General features: G+C 37.1%; 1 protein-coding gene across 2 annotated transcripts in view; it reads right to left on the reverse strand.

Annotated features, from left to right (window-relative positions):
- LOC124633739 (max dimerization protein 4-like) overlaps positions 1-18,778 on the reverse strand; it is a 275,580-nt gene that overhangs the window by 40,722 nt on the left and 216,080 nt on the right. For both annotated transcript variants that reach the window (XM_047169061.1, XM_047169060.1), the window contains exon 4: positions 11,802-11,916. In XM_047169061.1, the coding sequence (XP_047025017.1) occupies positions 11,802-11,916 (115 nt within the window). The remainder of the gene's footprint in view (positions 1-11,801; positions 11,917-18,778) is intronic.

The raw sequence follows: 18,778 nt of genomic DNA on the forward strand, positions 1-18,778 counted from the left end.
CCAATGAAAAGAGGCTGCATCTCAGACTTGTATGCAGTATATTATCCTATAATCAAGCAAAGTATTAGAGTCAACATACATTTTGCAACAATACCCTAACAAAAACAGACCAATTTTCCTCACCACTCTACCCATTTTCCGGGAAAACGATACATTAATGCGGCATTCATATTAACATTTTTGTCCAGCCACGAAGCGGAGGTACATATAAATCATAAGTGCTGCGATAGTGTAATCTAAGTATAATCTATTAGGAACCGTCGGGGCGGCGCGAATCTGTAAGTTTTCCGATTAGCACACCATCCCCCTACGTCCGGACTCACCCCGTCCCACCCCTCCCTCGGAAATTGTAAATCTTGGTGTTGGCTTCACTGCAAATTTATTAACCATAATGGTTAAAGGGGAAATTGATAATTATTCTCACTGTTCTCCTAAATGTAGGTTGGGATTAATGTTGTTATTTTGTTTTTATAAATTTGATTTAGGTGTAACGTACATTTATGTTTCTATGAAGTATCTAGCTAATACGTGTATGAAATGATCATCATCGCCATCACCAACATAGCTGGGAAAAGTATCTCCCGATACTTTTCCCAGCTATGTTGGGGTCGGCTTCCAGTCTTACCGGGTGCAGATGAGTACCAGTATTTTAAAAGCGACTGCCTATCTGACCGCTTCAACACAGTTACCCGGGCAACCGCAATAGTCCTACGTAAGACTGGTTATCAGGCTTACTGACTTCTGGCTACCCGTTATTTTTGCATTCATTAGCAGCAATTTACCTTCTATCGTTGCCTCTATAGAATTACAAACAAAAATAAATCTATTTACATACATACGCAAACACAAATTCCAATAACTCAACCAAAGCGAGCCAATCTGATCTTCTTGTAACTGTCACCGCATTGTATCCAAATTGGAACAAGCTCTTACGTCACTTGCCTAATGAAAGCGTATGTGCTCAGGTACACCGGCTAACCAATACGGATGGTCCCAGGGCGCAGACGATGCGGAACCCAGCCTCCAATTTTCAGCTAAAATCCAATTTGTCAGCGTGTGTATTGAATAAGGCTTTGATGAAACGGGATTTTCTAAAGTATTTTAGGGCTGCAGTGCAAAATTGCAGAAAAAAACCGTTTTCAACTGCAAATAACATTCTTATAACAATGTTCCTGATGTCTCTAGTAATATAATTTTTAACGCCAGATGTAGGCTACATGTTAATAATTTGCAATTTCTAGGAAAAAAATCTACTAAGTATGGAACTGTCATTTCCTAAATTATATTTCACAAAACACTTCAAAATATTAAGTACTATTCACAACCTTTCATACACAAAGAAAAACATTTAATTACAGCACAAAATAAACCAGCCCCTACAATGAAATAAATAAAAGCCGCGTAATTAAAAAATCTTTCGCATTAAAAATGAAACAGGACACAAATTCCCGTGCACCGGACCGAACGTGTAATTTAAGTCCGGGAATTCCGGGAAACACCGGGAAAGCGTGCAGGTGACAACACTAGGTAGGGGTAGTGTGGCCTCTAATTGAACGCGACGTATCCGCGAAGAGGCGGGGCGAATGCATTGACATTAACGCGATTGTAGCGATGTGTACTGAGCTTTATACTGTTACAGGTAATTGAAATTCCAATTGACAATTTGTATTAGTTACTGTGTTTGACGGCTAAGCTGGGAATTTGTGTGTTGTGTGTGTGTGTGTGTGTGTGTGTGTGTGTGTGTGTGTGTGTGTGTGTGTTGGTCCCTTTTTGTTATTTGTTGTAACTGACATTTCCATGTTTATTTTATACATGTCACATATATGTGACGCGAGATAATTTATTTTTCATGTATGAACAAGATAAATTAATTAATATTGAACAATAATTTTAGGAAAAAGAACTCCTCTGATATAAGGTAGTCTTCGTTAGTTAGTTGATTGTCTTACTTATACTTTGTTTTTTGTTATATTGTAATTATCTGATTAAATCTAATGGATAAACCACATTGCAAAGCAAAAGATTTTCAGTTCCTGAATTCGTAGAGATTAGTAACCATGTTAGGGTTAAGGTCCCTTAAAACCACATAACAGTTACAAGGGTTAACTGCGTATAATGGGACCCCGTGACTGATAGGGCAGTAATCTTATAGTAATTGTGACCACTGCTTTTAACCTAAAGAGATACATTAAGATTTCTGGTTGTGGTCACTATGGGGTTTCTTTAGTGGTTATTGGAATAATTGGAAACTGACCCAAATAGCAATGTATTTATGTTCACTCAAAATGGGTATTTGTCATATACCTATTCTGGCTGGGCATTCAATGGCTTTTCAATGGATTATTGACTAGAAAGAACATAATTATTGTAGGTGTAAAATGTTCATTGATAAATCATTGTAAGTCAAATAAAAGCCTCTAAAAACATTCTCTTGAACACACTATTATCATGCCCAGAATGACATAAAAAAATATTCAGTAACCCATACCAACTAACAGTCAGGTTCCTAACAAATGAAAATCAAAATTAATTCAACCACCACACTTAATTTCACCTAAGCATCACAAAAAAAAAACAATACAGTAACAAGAAAAATACCATATACGTAGCGTCAGCAAAAACACCGTCCGCACTTATATTATCTCCGTATATCGTCATATCTGTGTACAGTCAGCAGCGTCAAGTTTAATGTGACGTGTAAAACGAATAGTGTCGGGAGGTAAGAGAGGGGAGGGTGTGAAGTACCATGGGTCAGTTGATACAGTTTTTGTTTGTGAGATGAGAGCGAGTTTTTGTCGATGTTTATGTTGTGATAATCAGTGGAGATTGTGTGGAGGCTGTAGATGTATAAGAAATGTTCTTTTAGAAGCTGTTAGTGACCATTTATTTAAAAGTTTATGAGAAAAGACAAGAAAAAATATAGAACAAACCATATTGATCTTACACAATTCATTACACGTGAGATCAATTCGTAAAAATAGATATTACAAAAAAGGTGAGTTCTATGCATTCTGCACATGAATTTGCACAACCTTTGGTTGCATTTTCCCCTTGACAAGACTGAACCTCCAATCATCCTTTGTTCTCTGCCTAACAAATCAGACATCAATATTAAAATGCCTACCCTTTATCTACCGCACATAACTAGTACAACATACAATACAAAACAGATTCCAATTGAACCCATAGTAGCGTCGACACAATGGCTTGGTGACGAATGCGAACAGTGTCCGGTGTTCGGCCATCGCTCACGCCGGACGGCCGGACGCCGGACGGCCGGACGCGCCGTATAACACCGAAACGCTGGCAACACAATATACGATACTATGCGTAGTCAATGTTCGGACATCGGTCATATTTGACATGTTTTGTGTGTGACTGTACTTCGGTGAGGTTCAATGGGCTTGGTGAGGGCTTATTATGTGTATGTTGAGATAAACTTTGCTATATAAATTTGATAGATTTTTAAATATCAATCATAAAATTAAAAAATATACAAAATTGACTACAGATATCAGGAACAAGGAAGCTACCGGTAGTTAGGGATTCAGACACAGAAATTTACAATTTTTTATAAATGTAAGTAAAATCCAATGATTTAGATTGTTTGTTAGTCTTCATTTTCATTGTTGGGTCCTAAGAACTTGCGATGCCTTGTAATTTCGGACTACAATTATATTAAGGTAGACAAGGCCATATCGTCCATAACAAAAGCAATAAATAAAGAATGATAATTCAACACCATACTTCAGTATTCTAACCACCTTCCACTCCATAATGAGAGATAATATTGAGTTAACACAATTAAACATTTAAAATAATTTAATTTAACTGTTCCTGTTAAAACAGTGCCCTAAATAAACTAAACCAAAGATACAGGGTGCTGTTAAAACGAAAGTAACTTTCGCACAAATTGAATGTGAAAGTGTAATGAAAGTTTAAAATTCAATTAACTAACAATTAGTCTAACTTCATTTGAAGTTCATAAATTGTATAAAAGTTATATAATGTCGGTCGTTGTACTGAGAAGTTTTGACAAAATGAGTTGGTGTTATGAAAACCTGCGGCTTAAACGATGGATGATAGGGAAAGAGTGAGTCAGCCACATGGGAAACCAAATAAAGCATCATAGAATATACACATAAAAGTCTAACGATTCGTCGTCGATTGATTAATAGACAGATGTGTAGGTTTCTTACTTACTATCTTTGGATTAAACAACAAGACTAATTAAAATCAAAATCATTTTTGAAATAAAATAAACAGAAATCATTATAAAAACATACTAAACAAAACAACCCACTTTTCTTAACAAAGCATATTTATTTCGTGTTACACAACACATAAATTCTCACATCAACACCTACACACGCACACACACAAACAAAACTCATCCCTACAAATATTTCTCAGAAGTGAACGCCAAGTTTCTATGACAAAGCTCTTACCATTTCCACTGAAAGCATACGTAGTTGAAAAAAAAAACATCCCTCCACAAGGGCGTAGTACCTCCGTACCTCCGGAGCCTAAGAGAGGAGTGGGGGGAGGGGGAAACGGAAGTGACGGGCCGGAAACGGCGCCGGGCGGAAGCGCGGGAAACCCTTTTCCTTGCCCTTTGTTTGTGGACCGAGTTGGAGCAGTAAGTTAAGCTTGCGATGTCTTTGGTCTGAGCTGATGATTAGCCCCGATTGTCGCTTGTTTGTCGAGCTAGCCGACTGTTCAGAAGGTGGTAATGTTGAAGTATGTGTTAATGGAACTAGTGTTTAAGGTTTGAACGATACTTACGTGTGTATTGGTGCATATACTTTTATAATTTGCAAAAAAAAATACTGTTTTTATTGTCTTTGCGATTCATAAAATAATTTCTTCAAATAAATTGATAAGATAGTTTGACACCATATCACATTTCAGATGACCTAATTAACAGTTGACAGTATTAGTAATTAAAAATATCGTGAACAGTCATAATCACAATTTCCTTAAAGGTGCAATAATTAACCTACTAGGTACGTTTTACCTCCAGAAAACTTAAAATAGCATTATTTCGTTAAAGGAAATGAGACTATTACATGGAGATATAAATCTTACAAATGTATTTGTTATGATTGCAGCGGATAATTTACGTTTCATTTCCTTTTGTTTTAATCAAAGAAACCATAAATTAATGGGCTTATATGCTGTTTTAATGGCACAACTATCGTCAAGTTAAATTAGAATGATAAAATGTCTTTAATTAGCTGTATCCCGGTGATCTCTATACCTGGCTGATCACTATACCTGATTTATTTATACTCTTATTTTTTTTTGTAAATCCGAAAGTAACTCTCTCTGAATGTCACGCTTAAGATAAAAACTATTGAACCACTCTACTATGTACACCAATTTAAATGACAAAAAAGTACTAAAATATGAAACAGGTGACACTATAGGCGTTTCTATCGCTAAAAACGAACTCTTAGAGACAACCTATATATGGATTGAGACGAAAGTTATTGTAAGTGAAAAGTACAGATATTCTAAAGCCTCAGAACGAACATTAAAACCACAGGTTCAAGTACTTTTACAGATATTAAACGTCAAATGACGCCATTAACACTATTCGAAGCACAGCTCACAAAAGCTCTTACAACTATTACCGAAAACAGGAAACGGATGTCGTTCTGATGCGCCCAACAGCCTCCGTTTTAAGGGCGCCAAGTAATCCCAAAATTCTCCTTTTTCGCCCTTTCAGCAAGTCTTTAATGAAAAAAGTTAAAAAGAAAACTTACCCTGTAAATTACTTATTTTTGGACATCAAATATTTAAGCAAGGAGGAGTTTCTTGAGCACTCAATAATTATTATACTTTGCTTCGTGAATTTTATCTTTGGTTGTAAAGGATAGACTGGAATCAGTATTTTTTAAATCTCAAGTTTATTGGCCTGATAGTACCTACGTATTTAAACCAATTTGGTCGAAATAAACTCAAAATACTTTTTCCTTTCGAAGAATTAACTGGTGTCATAAAAATAGTGGGTTTACATACATGTGTCACGTGCCAAGTTTTTAACTAATAAATTATTATCCAATGTTAATATTGAATGAAATACGAATTCAAATGACGAAACAATCGCTCGTAATAATTTACACAAATCAACAAAATCTATTTTAGCATTCAACATGACATAATTAAAAAATGAAATTTTCATTTTGTATATGTCGGAGACTGTCAATAATACGGACACTAAACGTCACGCAAGCGCGCCCTCTGGTGGCGTTTCCGGTGAAACAACATTTTGGCGCGCTTGGCAGATTCGTGGTGGTCGGCGTGGCGTCCGCGGAGCTCAGTCTTGATCGAGTCTTGGTCGAGGCTTCGTCGAGTCTTCGTGGAGTTGTCGCGTTACTGCCTTTCGTTACGTGTAGTGTACCCAGTGTTATTGCTTAGCGTTGTAGTACCTAAACTTATTGTAGTCTTGTGATTTTTGTATTGTAATGGTTCTTCTAACCTAACAGAGAGACATGTGTTGCTGGGGAGTTTGTTCCGCCACTTCTTCTCCCCAGCCAAAACACATAGGAAGTGGCGAAGGGCGGGCGTTTTGGGGGTTGTCTTTTGTTCTGACTAATTTGAATAAACGTTTGAGTTTTTGAGTTTGTTTGAGTTTTGAGTTTCTTTGAGTTATCTCTTTGCTCGATTATCCTACCTGATGTCGGATGATACTGCCATCCTGATGTTCCTCTCCGACATCAGAAGTGGGATGCAATCCGAATGTCCACAGTGTCACGTGTTCAAAGATTGTAGTGGTGAAAATTGCAACGCCAGTTACGATACGATACTATCACATTGAATCGATCTAGGTAAGCACTAGGAAGAATCCTGGGTGGTTATTCGGTGGAATGGTTATTTGGGTGTGCCTGTCAGACGCCGGATAGAGGTTGTCTTGAAGGGCAAGTCGACTATCAGACTCCGGGTAGTGGATGTCTTGAGTCGTACATGTCAGACGCCGGATAGAGGTTGTCTTGAAATGGTGACTATCAGACTCCGGATAGAGGATGTCTTGAGTCGTTGTTGTCAGACGCCGGATAGAGGTTGTCTTGAAATGGTGACTATCAGACTCCGGATAGAGGATGTCTTGAGTCATCGCTATCAGACGCCGGAGAAAGGTTGTCTTGACGGAAATTGTTGAATTGAGCTTAGTTTTTGACTTTTGTTAGTAAGGTTTGCTATGTGAATTTTGCTAGTGTGTATTTAACGATGTAAGTGGACTTTGAATCATTTGGTTAAAAAAAAAATGGAACGTTGATAATTTCAAATGGAGGTTGTAGTAGAAGATTTATTAAGAATTTCAGCGAAGGTACAAGTATGGTAACCACGGTTATGGTAATGGTATCGTTTTCCATTGTTACATGTCAAGCTAGTTATTGAGGGTATGCTAGAAAATTAACTGAATCTGTCTTTTTTTCATGTTTCAATAATGACGGTGGTTATTGTGCAATATGGCGACAAAATTACTGCGGAGCATCCCAGTTGCCTGCCAGGAGCCCAACGTGTCATCGTGAGGTCCGAGTGTTGGTGCTCGTGCATCTACGTGGCTTCACGTCCGCAAAAGCCTCGCTGTACTGCGCGCTATAGTGATGTGCGCATCGTCACGCACGTTGAGTGGAAACCCGGTGAGACCGATCAATTTTTGGTTTATTTTTGTGGTTATTTGTCATATGACATTTATAAACTTGAGAGGTAGTTTGTCTCGCTGATTATTGTCGGTTATGAACCGCCTGGGTTCGAATGTGATAATGTTCTGACATACTGTTCACGTGACCTTCATGAATTGCATTGTTGGGAAAATCGTCAATCAGTGAAATTAGATTTATGCCATGACAGCAATATTGTCATCGTTGTTATGAAAATGTTGTGATAAAATTAACCGATTTCCGATTTCTTTTGCATGTGATAATCCCGTGAGCCTCTCCTGCTTCGAGTGAAAGGAGTCTAGTCTGCTAGTTCGTCGCTGTGGCGTCCGCGAGCGCGACGCCTAGATTCTACTGCGCGCCGGATTTCAGCATGAACATACACGAGACGCTATGCACAGAGATGTTACGACGCCTGAATGATAAACATGGTGAGATCAATCCAATTTTATTGTGGCTTGTCATTGTACATTGTACTGTTTGACTGACTCGTTGGCCTAGTGGTCGCAAGCGTGACTGCTATACACGAGGTCTTGGGTTCGATTCCCGGGTCGGGACGAAATCGCTTTGAGTTTTAGAAACTTTCACAAAGCAGCCCTTAGATAGATATTGGTGATTGATTCACTCGTGCATCGGAGAGCACGTAAATGTGTGTATGCTTGTGTGTTGCGCTTCAATCACAGGGTTGATTGACTGTTAAGTTGGAAGTCACAGAGATGACTGCCGTTGAACACTTGTCACAGGGATGGCTGAAGTGTGTATCTTATGTTTGGTCACAGGGATTACCTGGTTTCTGTTTATCAATTAAAACCTCGAATTAGAATATTTCACTTTTGCGTCATTTGATTGAATTGTGCATCAGACTAGAGATTTTTGGTAAGGTGTTACATTCACCTTCTCAGTAATTTCATTGTGTTAAGCTGTACCTATGATGGGTATCGGGGTGACCTGGAAGAGACTCGTTGGCCTGTGTGACGGCATCGGGGTGACCAGGAAGAGACCCGTATACATCAGTGGTACAGTTGGTGTCATGTCGCTGTGGTTGTGGTTGTGGTCCCTAGGAGGCCAGGATGGGCTGTGAGCTCTGCTAAGGGACAGACGGTTATGTGAAGCCTATCGAGTAGAAGGCGTTGATGTGAATGACAACCGTAGCTGTAATGATTTAGTAATTTACGAGTTGAGTCTGACTAGCAATTCGATCTTTCTTTGATTTCGTGCTTAGCATTTAATGTAACTAGTTTCATCATTTAAATGGTGATTGCTATTCTTAAAACCCATAACATGTGTTTGGGTCTTACCATCGTGGTAGTCTGTTGCTGACCCATATGTTGTCAATATTTGATCGGTTGCCTAAGCACTTTCCATTTCTGAGTTAACAGATAACATCTAAGGTGAACCGAGCCTGGAGAACAGGACGAGGTTTACTAGTCGAGCGGTGGGCGAGGTGCGCTGCAGTTGCTGTTTGGAGCGTCGTCCTCCCCCGGATTCGTCGTGGAGGCCGTATGAGTTGCGACAGGCCAGGACATCGCATGTCATCGCACAAGGTGAAAGCATTCTATTGCATTGAAAATGTTTAGATTGATCAGATAAACCTGACGATAACTAAGTAAAAATTGTTTTAATTCGAACTTTGAATTTTTAAGTTGGTCCGAATGTTGATGAGTATGTTAGACCTTAAATTGAGAGATTAAAGATGCAAACGTAGTATGTGAGTGGCTCAGATCGCTGCTGTTCGTGGTTATTGGCCTGAGTTTTACCTAGCCAACGTCCAGCATGGTGATGTAGGTGATCGCCAAAGGAAGAAGGTAGATTGGGTACCGGATGGAGGTCCCATAGTTGCCGGACAGAGGCAATGTGATATGTTGTGTGTGTTGAATTCGGGTACCGGATGGAGGTCCCGCTGGTTTTGCCGGATTGAGGCAATGAGTTGTTAGACGAGGTGGAGTTACGAACAGAGTACTGCATACTAAATTTGATCAAACGATTATTTTCTTTCTTTTCATTGATCATTTCCCAATTAAATGTAGAGTTTGATTTGTTGCTTGTGAGAGTTTAGTACTCGGTTGCTCCGGGTATAGCTTTTGAGAACTAGTTGTCACCTAGATTGTTTGTTAAAGACCTAATTGAGGCCATTTGAAGTTTGTTTCATTTCCTTGAGAGAAGTAAGAGCGTAAAACAAAGATCGAGAGTTACTGTTGTGGTCAGGAGTGGCCGAGGCTGTACTGTGCATACTGTGCTGTGTTTGTGTTGTTGCAGATTAAACGACCACGAGGACGTGGTCTACGCAGGATGGCCGTGTCGGAGACTGTCAATAATACGGACACTAAACGTCACGCAAGCGCGCCCTCTGGTGGCGTTTCCGGTGAAACAACATTTTGGCGCGCTTGGCAGATTCGTGGTGGTCGGCGTGGCGTCCGCGGAGCTCAGTCTTGATCGAGTCTTGGTCGAGGCTTCGTCGAGTCTTCGTGGAGTTGTCGCGTTACTGCCTTTCGTTACGTGTAGTGTACCCAGTGTTATTGCTTAGCGTTGTAGTACCTAAACTTATTGTAGTCTTGTGATTTTTGTATTGTAATGGTTCTTCTAACCTAACAGAGAGACATGTGTTGCTGGGGAGTTTGTTCCGCCACTTCTTCTCCCCAGCCAAAACACATAGGAAGTGGCGAAGGGCGGGCGTTTTGGGGGTTGTCTTTTGTTCTGACTAATTTGAATAAACGTTTGAGTTTTTGAGTTTGTTTGAGTTTTGAGTTTCTTTGAGTTATCTCTTTGCTCGATTATCCTACCTGATGTCGGATGATACTGCCATCCTGATGTTCCTCTCCGACATATATAAAAGAAGCACTTTTCACAAATAACTTCTTTGAGTGTTAAAACGTTTTTATAATTTCGAGTGGCAAGTTGACGTGTCAAGGTTGTTTGTAATAAAATCGTAGAAATAAATTAAATATGAAAGTTTTGGCGCGTCGAGTCATTTATCAGTTGTCTTTTACAGCGACCTTCGAAGTGACTGATGATACGTTTTGTTTTAGAATTGTCTGTATGCGCATATTTTGTACTTTTTGCTTAAATTATATTATATGTTGGTTATGTTTTGTGAGAAGTAATCGAGTGAAAAGTACATAATAGTGATGTTGAAATGAATTTCGTAGAATTTTAAGACCATATTAATTAATTATAATGCGTTCTAGGACTATCCGATATCTAAATATTTATTAATATTATAAATACGAAAGTAACTCTGTCTACTAGTCCGTCGTCCGTCTGTGGCTTAAGGCGTAAAGATAGTATTGCCCCTGATAAACGATATAGGCTACTTTTAGCCTGTTGCGGAAAGAGGTTCTCCCAGGACGTGAATGAAACAACGGAGAATACCTATTTATCTATGCATAACACCTTTCCCATTCTACATACTCTACAAAAAACACAAAGTATAAATCCAATCCATCCGTGACAATCCGATAGTTAAAACCATCTCCATTTAAAACATATACAACAGGCGTCTATGTAAACTACGTTTCAAGTTGTTCCGCTAACTTGGGAATGGATAGCTTAAGTTAATGCTGACTTAGGTCAACTTATATTAAGGACGAGCGAAATTAGATGCTGTATTGGACCAGACAATCTGACTGGGCAATGCAAATACTCCGGATTTAACTTCGCCCGTAGTTCTAGAATAATAGTTTGAGAACTTGCAATAAGATCTCTTTGGGTTATTTGTTTTTTAGGTAATTTGTTTGTTAGTGTCTGATTGTTTGTTGAAGTTTAAAATATAGCTTGTGTGGGAACTGAACACAGTTTTTTGTATGTTAAGGTTTGCATAACGAATTTTTGTTTTACAGGAGGCGTTTGAATTTTACATAGCGCAACTTTAAGTTTATAAATTGTAAACTGTTGTAATTTGGAATTATTTGGCCAGTTTTTGCGTAGATAATCTATATAAATAAAAATGAATTGTTGTTCGTTAGTCTGATTAAAACTCGAGAACGGCTGGGCCGATTGAGCTGATTTTGGTTTTAAAATGTTTGTAGAGGTCCAGGGAAGGTTTGAACGCTACGAAGTTCGCGGGATCAGCTAGTAAAAATATAAACATCCGAGTAGAGCTCCTCTTCCTTTTTGGGAAGTCTGTTAAAATAAACTTACCTTTATAAATCTTTTGGCTTTCGTTAATAATCCTAATGTTGTGTGTCGTGACGCTTCGGGGCCTAGGGGTACCATGTCCTTTAATTTTTCCAAGCAACTTCTTAAATGTGCTCTCCTGTAACAAAGAGAAAGTACATTATTAATATTTTTCATATTGAATAATTTGATTTTTTTGAATTATGCATCTTGGTAAAGCATTGATAAATCCAAAATTAGTTTGTTAACGAAGTACACTATAATATTTCAGTTACTTCTAAAAATACATTTATTTCTCAAAGCAACTTTAAATAGCAAAATATAGTATTAAATAATGTCGGGACATAAATAAATAAATAATGTCGGGACACCTTTTCACACACGGTCGGTTAGCCCCATGGTAAGTTATTAATTAACTTGTGTTATGGGTGCTAACACAACTGATAAACTACATATAGCTACACATATACATATTTATAAATACATATAGTATTGTTTCTCTTCAGTGATGAATTCCCTTCCTTCCCATAAGGAAGTTCCAATGAATCCACATAAATAACAAAGACAAACGCTATAAGTGCTTTTTTACGAGGAAAATTATTTACCCTCCTTTATACTAATTACAGAGAATGGCAACATTGGCACAAATAACTGGAACTGATACTTTTAGTCACACTGCCAACTTTTTGTCGGCCGATAGTTTATTTGGGCTCATAAATGAGTATGAAGATGAATGGTAGTACGCATATAACAAAGATCAGGTATTTAGCGGGGTATCAGGCCGACTGAAAACTCTGATTTGGAAAAAGTTTTTTTTTTAAGAAATGCCTGACTGTTTAGTCTAAATTAAAAATTTTGAAAGTCTGAAGAAAGACAGCTGGCTCTGTAGAAAGGGTCTAATATTTTTTCCAAAAACGTTCAAACGAGTAACAAAAACAAACAAAACACAACATAAACATACTAAACCCAAGTTATAATATAACAATAACACAAATACATACATAACAGATAAACTGGTTCTGGCCGAATTCTCTTCTATTTCTCTCATAATTCTCTCTCCGTACTTAATAGTGCTCATACATGATAATATAACGCGGTTATATTTCAGCCACTGAGAATATAATGTTACTGTTACGGCCGTTTTCACGTTTCAGTATAAACGTACGTGTTGGTATAAAAGCGACAGAATCGCTCTTACTAGAGTCTTGGTACTATTCAGGCAATTGCTTTAGATCAAACTGTTTTAAATGTATATAAAATGTTGGTATAAAAATGTAGAAAAAAGTGTAAAAAACATTTTTCTATACAGTTCACTATATACGTACATTTATTCTTAGACAATTGTGAGACCATACTTGCTTGTGTAAATACCCATTCACTTTCGTGAGAAAAACCAGAGCAAAATGCAGAAAACTTGTAAGCTTCTACAAAATACTAAATATGGATCAACAGGCGAATATCTAAGCCAAGGAGCTATGTATTTAAAACTAGTTCATAATCAGAGAAGCAAAGCACATTCGTAACTTGCTTAAACATCATACAGATAATTCTAGGAAATAATTGGTGAAAAAATAATTCGAAACCCAATCTTACTCGTAACATTTCGAGTTTCCCAAAAGCCGAAATTTTCGACTTACGTTAGTATAATCGCAAATAAGCTTTGTTAAGGCAACTCGGCGCGTGCCGGCCGCGCTCTCGGCTTCGCTTTGAACAGCGCGCTCACTAATTTCATACCACTATTGTATGAACTATTGTTATTGTTCCTGAATTTGTTCGTTGTTTTTGGAATTTGGAAGGTGATACGGTGTATAGTTGGGAATGAGAATAAAGCTTCAGTTAAATTACTGGGATGAAAATTGTTTATTAATTATCAATGAAACAGTCATTTGTTTAACAAAAACCAAAACGGCCATTGGCCAGTTACATCAAAAAGCATGTGATGTAACATTTACGCGCTCATCTTACAGTACTTATGTTATATGAAAAATATTATAAAATGCTCTGAAACTTTGAAAATAGCATCACAATCTTTATGATATTTTTGAATTTGTATTACATAGTAGTTACTATACTCTGTAGCTCAAAATACGAGACACAGAGTAGTTCTCGTAAAAGCGTAAATCTAACATCTTAATTGGTTTTCAACATAACTGCAGTAAGACCGAGAGCATTAATGCGAGATAAGCTCAAATATAGCCCAATTTATGTCCCGAAAATAATATCTCCGTTCCACTATTCGACCATTAATATTATCTGAGGCGATAACACCCGCATACCGTAAAATCTATGGTGTATACTCACCTAATTATATCTACCTTACCTGCGAAATCTTTATAAGAAAATCGTGAATTTATAGCTATGTTATTCGAGGAAAAAAAATACTAATATTTTTATCGTAAGAGTACGCGTATACTGCAAACTTTTAGTCGGCCGACAGTTTGTTTGGGTTCATAAAGTAGTATGGAAATAAATGGTGGTACGCACATAACGACGTCAAAAATCATCAAATGACTCCCGCTGTGGGTTAGCAGCGGTGAGGGGGTGTCAGACTCCTACTGACTAAAAACCGTCGTGTTCCGTCGTAGGCCTTTTATGTACCAGTGCCGCGGTAAATCTTTCGAAAAATTTGATTAAATTCATGATAAAATATTTTTTTTATACAACCATCGAGCCAACTATCGGCCGACTAAAAGTCTGCAGGCTACGGTGCTCTAAATGGTATATAAAATTGTTGGTACTTGGCAGGTACGGTGACAGCGAGAGGTGGGGAGGAATAAACACGAAAATAAACAAACAGCTCCGCGTACGATATATTAAAAATACATTAGGCTTCGTGAAATAATCGGAGAGAATAAAGTAGGTATTTCGGGCGTCAGTAATGTTATGGTAAGTAGGTGAATCGAGTGGGGTAGTGACGTCATAGACGGTCATAGTTTACGTTTTGTTTGAACGAGTGTGTTACATAATTTATGTAAAGAAAGTACGAATTCATCTTAGGTAGAATTAATTACCTACTCTTGAAAGTCTGTTTAACTTTTGAACGAACTTAGGACTAGGGACAGTGAAAATAAACACCTTTAGTGTGTCTATTTCCCGAAGTATAGAAGATATTACAAGCATTAGATGTTAGTATTGAAGATGGATTTGCAGTTATTTTAAAACAGCCTCTTGTTACGTTATACATTAACTAGATTTTTGTCCCATAAGAAGTTACACTATTGGAATGGGCAACTTAATTTAATTGTTGCTTTTAAAGACCTTAGTGAAATAAATGAATTGACATTTTGACAAATTCCTTCCTTAAAATTCACAACAATACTAGTTAAATTACAGCTGAATTCGCTTTGTATTGCCCTAGCCCCTCGGTAAGGCATCGCGTGGCGTTTCCCAACAATATCTTAACACATTGTTATCACAGCGATAACCGAATGTTTACGACAGCATAAATTACTTTATTTAGCCTACTGCGCGATGTTGGCGCGGGTCGGCAGTGGGTTAAATAAAAGCTGGGTAGGTAAAAGGGGGTTATATTGTGAATACCATTTCAAAGTATTTTTTGTTAAGTTTTGAAACAAATAAAATAATTATTTCATCAATCAAACTTTAACAATCTAGGAGAAAGCTTTTCTTTTTTTATATATTCACTGGAACTACTCACGTCACCCCAAAAGTAGCTTAGGCGCTCCACTAGGTGCCATTACTCGAATGAAAAGCAAGTACTTAGCCAAGGTTCTTACTGCACCACTCATCTCTGTACCAAAATTCCTCTCAATCGATTCTGTAGTTAATCTCTCACATTATAGACTAGGCGTTATAATGTAGCCAGCTAAGCAAACATAGGACTGATATTTCAGAACCTACACACCTCCTATAAGACCATGTGTGTTTCTCAAAGCCTAAAAGCCACCACCTGCCTCAAGACATCAGAAGCAATTCACTAAAATACTTCAGTACATTGTTATCAACGCTATATAGTGCTCGGTGAGTTTACGACCTCGTAAATTACTTACGAGTCGAAAACTCGTAAAAAAGTCGTCAAGCCGAAATTGGACGTACTTCACTATGATAATGTTGAAAACGGTGTAATTACGACGGGAGTTTAAGGGTGGGCGCAGAACTGGCGGTTTTTTAAACCGCGACAACACACCTGTGTCTGTTTTGTTTATGGGTAAAATGGCGGATCGTGGGGTGGGCGTGTTGTGTCACACGAATCGGAAGGGTTTTTTTATTTGACTGGGTAGAAAAATGTGTGTCTGATAATTTACAATACCAGGCTTTTGTGTTGAATAAGTTATCTATGTTTTTCATAACATGAAATAATTTAAATTCGGTAGCTAAGTCGACTAATGCAAAAAACCATGGAAAAACAGTTCACACCACATAGATCGCGATCGAATTTGTACGCCTGATTATGGCAGAGTATAGTTAGAACTGGATAACGACAAACTAATAACTAATTCGTACCCATATTCTTCCAAATAAATGTTTCTTTCTTTCTTTCTAGACAGTCATATGTTTATAAAAAAATAATCATCTAAATTCAAATCTCAAATTATCATCTCGAAAGACATAACATTGATAATAATTATCAATATCATTCCCAACAATAATGATTACCAACTTTATGTAATACATGTAGTGAGACCGCAGCCTAACCGAGAGGAAGCTTTTGGAAATAATTTCGCGCCAACTATTAAACATTAAGGTTTATGTGGGGTAACAGATAAAACTAGTACGTTCGTGTTATGTACTGGATTAAGTAGAAGTTTTTATATATCGGGTGTGTCGTTCATAATCACATTAAATGAAATGCGTTAATATACTGGTTAATATATGTCCATTAACACAAAGATAAAAGAAAAATACGTAAAAATAAAAAAAGATGAATTTTTCAAACAAAGTAAATAGAATAAAAATGTGTGAAAATTAGAACACCATATAAAAGTCAGTCATCACAAACAACTGAACTTCTCCCTTGAAAACTGACAGCTGTCAACTGATCAAATCATTCGATACTCATAACTTTGTCTCTGCTTTACACATGCTGTTGTAAATTATAAAAACGAAAAATGACTCCTGTGGTTAAACTACTGAATGGATTAGGTATTTTTTTCACAATTCGCCATAGAATATCATAAAGTATATGCGCTAGGATTTAATGTGATTGTGAACGACACACCCTGTATATTGGAGGTTCTGTTACTTAGTTGTATTTGCAAAAGGATGCTAATGTTTTCCTATATGAGATTAATTATCATTAAATAATGTAGATTATATAAATATTTTTTTAAAGTTTTTGTGATCATGAAAAAAGGCAGGATTTTTTATTAAAATATCACAAACTACAAATAATTTATCTCACAAAAGTAATTCAATAATTGTCTACTTTAAATAAAACTACTTTTACGGATTTTATCGCGTTATATTAATATTATTTAATCCCGACGTTTCGGATCCTTTACAGCATCCATGGTCACGGGCAGACTAAAAAAAAGTAAAAGTAGTTTTATTTAAATGTCTAATACTAATGTCTATACTAATGTCTATACGCGAAGTAAGTGTTAGAAATCAATAAATTGTCTACTTGAGTGTACACTGCGCTGATAAAATAAATAAATAAATAGTAACTGAAATACTTTTTGAAGATCAAGAATAATGAAATTCCATGTCAAAAACAGGTCTGTTAGTACCCAATATAATTGTCCCAATATAAATGTATGTTTTTAAAACGTTAACTAACCTTCAAGTCATAAGTTTATTTCCTTCGGACAACTGTTAGTGAAGTGTCGAACTCCTGTCGTATACATGTCGTATAGATGTCGTCTCCTTGTCGTAACGTTACAAATGTCCTCGTTATCGTGATTGCTAGCTTCTGTCTCTACATATTTCTTTGTTACAAGACACTACTGAACAAAATAGATAAAAACTTACTTACAGTATTTTTTTATTACTTTCTCTGTGTGTGTGACTTTGTGTTTTGTTGTTGAGGCCGATAAATTATTTATTGAGGCCGATATTGAATTTATTAAGTAATATTCATATATGTGTAAGTCAAAACATACTATTAAATACTATTAGCAACCCTCTAATTGTAAAAACACGTAGTCCGCCATTAAATTTGCTACGGACTACGATTATCGCTACGGCAACCGGCGTAGCTCGCTCGAGCCATATTATTCAATAATTACATTACCGTTACCGCCCTGCGTAGCGCCGCCGGTTACGAAGCGCTACGACGCTACGAGCTACGCGCTACGTACGTAGATTGAATTGTTTGCTACGGATGTTGTAGAAGTTATTTGGGAATTACGTAACGTTTTTCTCTCTAAACTTTTGGTATCTCGTAGTAGAGGGATTACATAATATTTTAGTTTAATTTTTGTGCTATATTTTTGATGTGGTGACAGAGTATTATCACAAAATAGTATAAAACAAAGTCGCTTTTTAGTCCTTATATCGCTACGTCCCTTTGTACGCTTAAATCTTAAATCTTCAAAACTACGCAACGCATTTTGATGCGTTTTTTTTTTTTTTTAAATAGACAGAGTGATTGAAGAGGAAGGTTTATATGTATAATAACATCCATTAAATAGTTGAGAAATACTGTTATCCCGTGCGAAGCCGGGGCGGGTCGCTAGTTTCCATTGTAATCAAATTTTTAATACACAAGAATATCTGCTCTATTCAGCCAAAACAATATCGCAAATCCTCCCAAAAACAGCGCAATCATTCCCTAAAAATCCTTATATTTATCACTAACAATAAAAAAGAAATTGCTCCCCCGTTACGCATCGGTGTGACATACGGCTCTAATAGACCGCCAGGCGCATTCACACCGTCACGAATCAATGTTCGATCAATCATGGTCGTCGAGCGATAATGTCGCCCTGTGAATAATCGTTCCTCACTCTATCGTTTAAAGTTAAGTGATTTTTAAAAGGTTTATACTGGCTTATGTTAAGCCTTCTGTGTGAGATTTTATAAGTTAATTTTATTTTTTA

Source organism: Helicoverpa zea, chromosome 10 (assembly GCF_022581195.2).
Source record: "Helicoverpa zea isolate HzStark_Cry1AcR chromosome 10, ilHelZeax1.1, whole genome shotgun sequence".
Taxonomy (NCBI): Eukaryota; Metazoa; Arthropoda; class Insecta; order Lepidoptera; family Noctuidae; genus Helicoverpa; species Helicoverpa zea.